The 8,461-nt window shown below is 38.0% G+C and overlaps 1 protein-coding gene across 4 annotated transcripts in view; it reads left to right on the top strand.

The window, feature by feature from the left end:
* Positions 1–144: 144 nt before the first annotated feature.
* Positions 145–8,461, top strand: part of SLC25A16 (solute carrier family 25 member 16) — a 15,142-nt gene continuing 6,825 nt past the window's right edge. For 3 of the 4 annotated variants that reach the window (XR_002117064.2, XR_002117063.1, XM_019617505.2), the window contains exons 1-4: positions 145–307; positions 848–940; positions 3,178–3,311; positions 5,005–5,068. Coding sequence is in view for 2 of the 4 variants with exons in the window: in XM_019617505.2 (XP_019473050.1) it covers positions 160–307; positions 848–940; positions 3,178–3,311; positions 5,005–5,068 (439 nt within the window). In the remaining 2 variants the exon portion in view is untranslated. Of the gene's footprint in view, positions 308–847; positions 941–3,177; positions 3,312–5,004; positions 5,069–8,461 lie in introns of those variants that run through there. The other variant, XM_019617506.2, reaches the window with a different exon arrangement.

The raw sequence follows: 8,461 nt of genomic DNA, 5'->3' as shown, positions 1-8,461 counted from the left end.
CTGCCCGCGCTGGGCCCGTCCTGCGAGCCGGCTGGGGTAGGGCCGCTTCTGCGTCGGGGTTCCGTAACACTCCTCCCGTGGCAGAGCGACCTCGGGAAGCGTGGGCTTTTTAAAATTTATTGTTATTTTCGCCCCTAACGCGCTTAACTTCGTACAGGCATGTGGCTTGTGTACGTTTCGGAGTCGGCGAGAGGCCGGCGTAGCTGCCGCCTGAGTGTGCGAAGGCCCCGAACCGCCGCTGTGACTCCGGGGCAGCCCGCTTATCGGTGCCCGAGAGTTGCCGGCCGTCGGGCTGCGGTGGTGCGAAGTAAGTCAAGCCAACGCCAAAGTGCGCCACCAGCCCCTTGCAGCAGAAGCACGTCGTGTTCTCCCTGCGGGGTACTGTCACAGGTGTCTTGTAATGTGGCAAGGAGGCGTGAGGTTTATTTCAGGTTTTCTCGTGCTCTCGCGGTGGTTCTTGCTTTCAGCCCGGAGCCCCAGAGGAACGTGTGTGGACGCAGTGTGCCACTCTGGGGAGCTGCTCTGCCCACACACAGCTCAGGCTGGCACAGAGGAAGCAGGCGTTGCTCTTCGGCAGCTTTCTGCGGAACTTATTGCCGGGACCTGAGAGGCCAGCCTCGGCTGTGTGGTTGTGCAGAAGCAGATTGTACTGATTTTCAGTCGATCTTGAAGAGTTGTGTAGCATGCTTTTAATAGGGGCCTTTTGCTCTTAATTGGGGCTTTCTCGACTTATTAATTAAGTTTCTCATTACCTACTCCATTTAAAAATAGCTTATAAAAATCCATTATTTATCTGCTGAGTCAAAGGGCTTTGGCATCCCATTGGTTTTTCTCTCCCTTTGGAAAGGTGTTGCGGGATGCTGTGCCAAAACAACCACTGCACCACTTGATCGAGTGAAGATCTTGCTGCAGGCTCATAACCACCATTACAAACATCTAGGTAAGATGGCTGCTGCCTGTGTCATCAGCATTTTTAAAGTGTGGTATGTATCATTTAGGTTTGTTGATTTATTACATGATCCGACTGTGATAAAGAGAAGTGCTGATCGGACAGTAGGTTGTTTCTGGCTGGCTGGTGCCTTTGCCATATATTGTGTTAAAAAACACAACAGTGTTTGAAGAACACCCTTAAATAAGAGGCATTGAGCATGTACAGTTGGTATTGGTTGACAGGTTAGAGATGTTAGAATAATCCTTGATACTGCGTAAGAGCTCTAGCTTGATCCTCTTCTTATTGAAGTCAGCAGGAGATTGGTAATCAGAGGTTCAGGCTCGAGATTGTGTATGTAAAAGCTGTCACCGCTGGTGACCTACTGTCCTTATAAGTGGTACTAGTGTGCAGGGCTTGTGAGAACAGGTACTTTTCAGAGCCTGGAAGTCCTTGCAGAGGGGCTGGTGTCTACAGAGTTGTGTCTGCTGAGCCCTTCAAGACTCCTGCACTTACTGCTGCAGACAGAAGTATGATCGATCCAAGTTGAAAAGAAAAGCGGACTTGTGCTTTGCGTGGGGTGATGTGTTCAGCATCTGTGCTGCATCACAGTGAGAATAAACTCAGAACTGGCAGCAGTCAGAACTAGTCTCTTTGGGGCGGTAACAGTGCCCTCTTGTGCGGAATATGGAGGTATTTTATATCATATGTTCTTCAAATATGTTATAACTTACATTCAGAAACTCAAGTGTGTATCAAGAAGAAATGTTTCTGATTTAGTTAATTTCTTACATGTAATGAAATTTAGAAGTTTTTAATTTAAAGATCATTTTTTAAAGGCTGGAGAAATAAATACTGAAATGAATTACAAGGGTGGTACGTTAATGGAAGGGAGACAAGAGGCATATGACAGCTTCGTAACACAGTCACTTAAGTATGCATTCAAATCTGCAGCCTGACAACTGAAGGCTGAAATAATTGGTTTGAATAATATTTTAAATTATTATTTTCTGTTTAGTTTGTTTAGTGCCATAGCTGGCAAGCTAAGTCTTAGATCTGTTCCTACATATGGTGCTATGTATGATTTTGATCGTTAGAAATGCATTTGACTTGAATGAATGTTCCTGTTACATGTAGGCAAAGAAGAAAATTATATGGATGGCATACCTGTTAGTGCAGAGAGAGAGTAGGTTGGTTCATCACGGCCTCACTAAATCTGTTTCCTGCCTTTTCTCTGCGGAGTTCATGGCATGTGAATTTTAGAGCATGTGCTGTAAGAAATAAAAACAGTATCTCATCAATTCTAGTCACAGCATAAGCATTTTTAGAGGCATGTAATAAGCGTAAAATATTAAAGATAGATTTAATACCATATTCTTAGAACCCCTGAAACTAACATTTGCTTGATTAATTTTTAAATGGAAGCTTATCATCAGCCTTTCTTGTCTTTTTTGCCTGAAAAGAAGAAATATGTAAGCTTTTTTCAGATTCAGCTCTACTGTTATTAAGTAGCTGCGTATGAATGTGAAAACTGATTATGTATATATATTATAGTTTTGTCCTTTACTTGAGAGAAAAAAAGCAAAAAAACCCCAACATGTCAATTTGATAGCATTTGTGTATAATTAAAAATGCGTTCAACAATAAAACTGTAGGTTTTGCCCTAACTTTGTGTGATCTTGCACTAACACCTGTGAAGAGAGAGTAGGATTGCTGCTTCTTGCAGTGTCTCTGGGACAGGAAGTGTAAAATGCCTAAGTTGTAAATAATGAGAGTCTTAAACTTGTTTAATCAATTTCCTCAGTGATGGTATTTACTTTCTAGTTTGGCATGTGACAACAGTTGAATGTTTGCCCATTATTTTAGATTTTTATTTTTATTTTAAATTGATTTTTGGTTTAACTGAAATGCAACTCAGCTTGCTTCCTTCTGTTGCTAATTGTAGCTTTTGTGTGTGAATATTATTATCTGCAGTGGGATTGCTGGTAGTCCAAGTAAACATGGGAATTGAGATGCAGGAATTCAGAAAGCTCACTGAATCTGGGAGGTGGGAAAGTTGGTAATAACCTTAAACTTCTTCCTTCTGTCAGTGGCTGGGCATGGAAAAGTGCATTTTCCACTCTCCATCGTTACATGAGCAATGAGGTTGGGCTTTATTACTGTGCATACTTTCCTGTTGTCAGTAATACTTGCTTGATTTTTTTTCTCCCAATGTAATTGTTAAATACCTCTTTTTGCATTGCTAACAGGAGTGTTTTCTACGTTGTGTGCTGTGCCCAAAAAGGAAGGTTACCTTGGGCTATATAAAGGAAATGGAGCAATGATGATTAGAATCTTTCCATATGGTGCAATTCAATTTATGGCGTTTGATCAATACAAAAAGGTAATGGAATTTATTTTGTTTTCTTTTTTCCCCTGGTTACAGTGAATACTGATATTTTTTAAGTGATAAAAACTAACACTGAAACTTCTGTGTCTTTTTATTTCTCTGCACATCTTCTGCAAGGTTGCTTGATTTTATCTGAATCTAACCCTTAAAAATGTCAGAGCAACAGTGAAACAGTTTGCAGTGTTGCTTAAGGAAAACAAAATCCCCAACAGTTTTTGTAGCTTTGTATTGTATATTGTATGTGTGCCTATGTGTGTCCGTGTGTGTGTGTGTGTGTATATATATGTATATTTAATTAAGTCTGCTGTTGTGTTGTTAAAAAACAGTGCTATGTAAATGAAATAGGATCAAAATAGAAAATGTAAGCTCTTTAATGTTTATTATGCTGTGTTGGAATTCTTAGTACCTGATGGGTAGAATAACATTAATTTGCAAGTCTGTCTGGCTGAATGACTGTTATGTTTGACCTGAGAGATGACTGTCAGTGTAGATAAAAATGGGCTGGAAGAAAAGATATACTTATTTCAATGGCCTGCAAAATGTGCATGTTCCTTTCTATCCTCATGCATTTACTCTTTCCTAATGCATTCATAATAAATCCCTGCAACATTTGTGAAATGTCAGATGTTAGCATGACTGTGTTTTTAAGCTTCTACATGGTGAAACATACAATGTTACTGTTAGTTATGAGGAATTTCATATTTGAAAGGACAAATTTAGTACCGGCGAAGTAAGTAGTAGAACCTTCACTGGAGAGTAAGTTTCAGATTGGGATTTCTTTTCCAAAAGAGCAAATTCCAGCAGGGCAATACAAAGAGCTAACTGCAGTGAGCTTAGTATGTTCTTTTTTGTGGTTGTTATAAATGCTGTTGATCAAAACACTATGCTTGTTTTATGCTGTGTTGAATAAAAAACTATGTGATATGTTTTATAAGGAGATGATTTATGAATCCACAAATTTCAAGAAATCATTTAATTTCATAGCACTTTCTTTCATCTATTAACAACAAACATTGAAGGTGTTTTGCAGAAGAGTTTAAAAGGTAAAAACAAAACCAACAAAACAGTTCTTAAAGAAAGAACATATGAAATGATTCTATGAATGATTCATCATAAGATTAACCACTTCTTAAAATTTCTAAGTTATTTGATGTAAGTCTGAAAGCTAGTTTCTTGCAAGACAATGAAATTCTTGCTCTCAATACCTGCTGAGTTTCCCTCTTTTTTTTTTTTAATCCAGTTGAATTCATAAAAGTTTCTTTATTAGAGTAAATTTCACATGCTCTGCACGAGAAAACAATTTTTCTTATCAAATGTGTAAGTCTTAAACTTTGCTCAGTGTTCTTTGCACCCTATAATGTGAAAGATAGTATTCAGTTTGCCTTGGTTGAACCAGGTTAATAACTCAATAAGCAGTCAGTAAGCTTCTGAAGTACAAATAATTTCAAGTGATCATTCTGCTTTGCTAGAGGAATGTTAGTCCTTTGGTGTTCTTAGTAAGAAATTGGTACCAACCTAAATTTTCAAAAAGTTTTTAGCAGTGCTTAAGTGTTTTGGTTTGAATTTGTAGAGTTGTAAGCTTGTTATAGGAGCTGCAGAGTTTGCATTCATGTGCTAATATAACGCTGTGATGCATTTTCCTGTATTTGCTCATATAAAACTGTCACAAATGTTCCATATTTTGTAGGTAATAAAGAAGCACCTTGGGATTTCAGGGCATGTGCATCGATTGATGGCTGGATCCATGGCAGGTATAGCTTTGGACTTGCATTTCAGACATTCTTCTCACTGAAAAGTCGATATTTATTCAGAGGATGATTTTATAAGTTTTCAGGTCTAACTTTTGCAAATTTGTATTAAGTAAAAATACTCATAAATGGTAGTGTAACAGTTATCTAATTGAAAAATGTGTGTTCTTTGAAATTATTCAAACACTGAATTCCCTGCTGTGATGTAAAGCGTGATATTTGTGGTGTTCATTGTGGCTTCATGAACAGTCCAGTGCCATCAGGATGAAGAATAAAGATGGAGGTTTTAGCAGAATTGGCTCATCAGCCAGTCAGCCATTGCTGTTAAGTTGAATGTAAACCCAGAAAAGTTGAGAGATTCTTTGGATTTCCCAGAAATGTTTATATTCTTGACGTCTAGGAATTTGTGCAGTAGCAATAGGAAAAAAAATGATTGTAAGCTACCAGTATATAAAGTAATTGTATGTGTCTGTTTTTCTCCTGCTGGCCATTTCTCAGCCAAAGTAGCTCAGAGTAAACAGAGGAAGTTAAGCAGTAGTGAGCAAATTTTTGGTCAGCATGGTTTTTTGTATGTGTTTTTGACATTGTAAAGCAGTCTTTATACTGTCCATTGACAGTCCTTCATTAGTTGTGATGTATGAAAATGTAGATTCTTTTTGAGGGGAAGAAAAGGGAAAAAAAAAGCAACTATTAGTTAAACTAGAAAGATACATGAAAATATTTTGTTTTGCATGCCATCTGAGAAAAGGGTAAGAGAATGAAAAGAGGCAATTCAGAGATCTTAAAATCTGGGAAAACTTTGAAAAATCAGTTAACTCTGTCAGTGTTGACATGCAGGAATTCATTCCATAGATAAATTTATAGGATCTGGTGTAGTTTTGAGTACTTTTCTAGTTAAATCAGTTTTGTGTGGTTAGAGTGACAGAAATAAAATCGATATACATTGCTGTCTGGTAACCTTGATCAAATGAAATGAGTAATGTGGTACATTATACTCAGTAGTCTGAGCTAGACATAGGTGTGCAGTGAAAATGAATATAGTACACAGGTAGAGTAATATGATGACATTGCTGAGTATTACTAAGGTATTTGTTTACCAGGTACCATTGGCATTAGATAAGGAGGGTTTGTATGCCAACAAAATACAGGGGAGGAAAGAGTTACCAAGAAGAGCACAGCCCAGAATTTTAGATGTAGAAGTTCTCTGGAATTGCAAGCGAATTGAGAAGACTTTTAAAAGCAGCTAGGGATATTTCTTGTTTTAACTCCCATGACTTAGGGCGCCTGTAAAGGGATGTTATTTTGTTTCATCCGTATTTAAATGACTAAAGGAGCATGTGCTTCATGCACCTTAGTGTTGGTGGAGAGAGGTCTTTACAGTTTCATAAGAGGTAACACTGTGCAGCTGGAAATAGAGAGGTATTTCTTTTTGTCCATGTTGTGCCCAGCTGCCTGCATTCTCATGAGTGCATGATACAGTTACTTAAATCTTGCTTGTGTCAGTGTTTCCAACATTGCTAACAGTCAGCAGACCCGAATCAGCTTCAAAATGGTGGGAAACTTTTGAGTATCTTTTGTAACTGATAAACGGGATCAAAGGCTTATCCACAGGGAAAGGCAAGGCGGGGAGGTAGTGGAATGAGAGTCAAGAAGAAGCTATTGTAATGCATACATTTAAGGAGGCCGAGCTAAAGTTACTGGGGAAACTTCAACTCTGAATTTCCTGGGTCTTGTGTGATTCAAATTTCAGCTGTAACACCTCATTAACAGATAAATTACTTATAACTGCTTTTAAGTAAAGACGGGGCTGAGGAGAAGACAGAAATCATAGATGTTAGTGGGGTCTAGGAAACGAGTAGTCAGCTAATGCCTGTAGTACAGAATGGCTTTGCAAATCTGAATCTTTCAATTTTCCTACTGAAAAAAATGAAGTAAAATTCAGAAATGCCTATTTTTCTCCCCTGTACTTGATTAACCAGGGAGAAAAAAAACAAAAAGCTGGAAAACCAAAACACACAAACGAACTGACAAAGACCCTAATATAGGAAACCTGGTGGTTGTTTTGTTTGATTTTGTTTTACTTAATAAATGCGATTGGAAAATGTTATGGATTAAGAGAATGATGCGATGGCAATTTTAAATAGGATGTAAATACGTCATTTAGTAGAGTCAACATTTTAAAACAAACTGAATCTACTTTTTCAGGTGCAATTTAGCAAGAAATACAATTAGGTACTAAGTGTCTAGACATACCTGAACTTGTAAATCATGCAGTTCTTTGACCTGTCTGATGCATGTTCTTTGTCATCAGTTTTTTCTGTCTTCATATAGTTCGTGAAGCTTTGCTTTTTATGCAACATGCTTTCTTGATAAGTTAATCTCTTTTATACTTGTGAAGGAATATGTGTCCTGCAGTTGAAGGCTGTGACTTCTGTTTGTAGTTTTTGAAACTGTATACCTTAGAATAACTTGGTAGTACTAATTTGGTCTATGTAGAGCGTGATGTAGAATTCAGAAAAACATGTGCATCAAATATATTTGCGGTACCTGATCTTTGTAAGCCTGTTTCACTTGTTATTTCCTCACCCTAGGTATTTTATTTTTTATTTCAAGGAAAGAAAATGAGGAATAGTAGGGAAATTGTGCGACAGCTATTTGCCTATACAGCTAATCTCATTGTCAACTTCCAAAGCATGGACTGTCAAATACCTGTTGTGCTTCATTTGTGCTAAGCCTCAGTAAAAGTTTGTGTAATCCAGTATCTTGTCCCCAAGAGTGGTCAGAGGTGCTTGAAGAAGTGATTCAGTAAAATGTTCTCTCCATGACAGTTTCTTGACTTCGGTAGGGTAGGTACTTCTGAGTCAACATTTGCAACGAAAAATTTGCTGTATTTGAAGAAGTAGTACCTTATAGGAGGAGGAATGTATTTGTCCTATCAGGATTAGTTCAGATAAGATTTCAGATAAGATATCTTCAGATAAGATAAGATGGGATTTGCTGTACCTGTCTCTGAACTGGGCAGAGACTTCCAATTCTGTCCTGTTAAACCAATAATGGGAGAGATTTCTAGGTAAACTTACATTAGTTGAAAAGCATTGCTTCCTTGGGAGTGGGAATCAGCCTTAAGGTGTTCTGGTCTGTCTTCTGTTAAGTCACAGTCTTTAGGGAGTAGAGATGATATTAGTGTTTTTGTGAACTTCTACAAACCTGACTACTGTTCTTCACAGAGAGATAATATCTCTCCCGAGCCTCAAAGGAAGTCTGGATTCTTCCTGGACATAACATTTAGCTCTTATGAACAGTAAGCAGTAACATGCCACTCTGAGTTGCTTCAGAAAAGCATATTTTGTAGCTTTTTCAAACTGCAAAGGTTAGAAATCCTTTCTTTTTTTTTTT

This window comes from Meleagris gallopavo, chromosome 8 (assembly GCF_000146605.3).
Source record: "Meleagris gallopavo isolate NT-WF06-2002-E0010 breed Aviagen turkey brand Nicholas breeding stock chromosome 8, Turkey_5.1, whole genome shotgun sequence".
Taxonomy (NCBI): Eukaryota; Metazoa; Chordata; class Aves; order Galliformes; family Phasianidae; genus Meleagris; species Meleagris gallopavo.
Note: the sequence above shows the minus strand (reverse complement) of the source record. Positions and strands in the feature narration are given on the sequence as shown.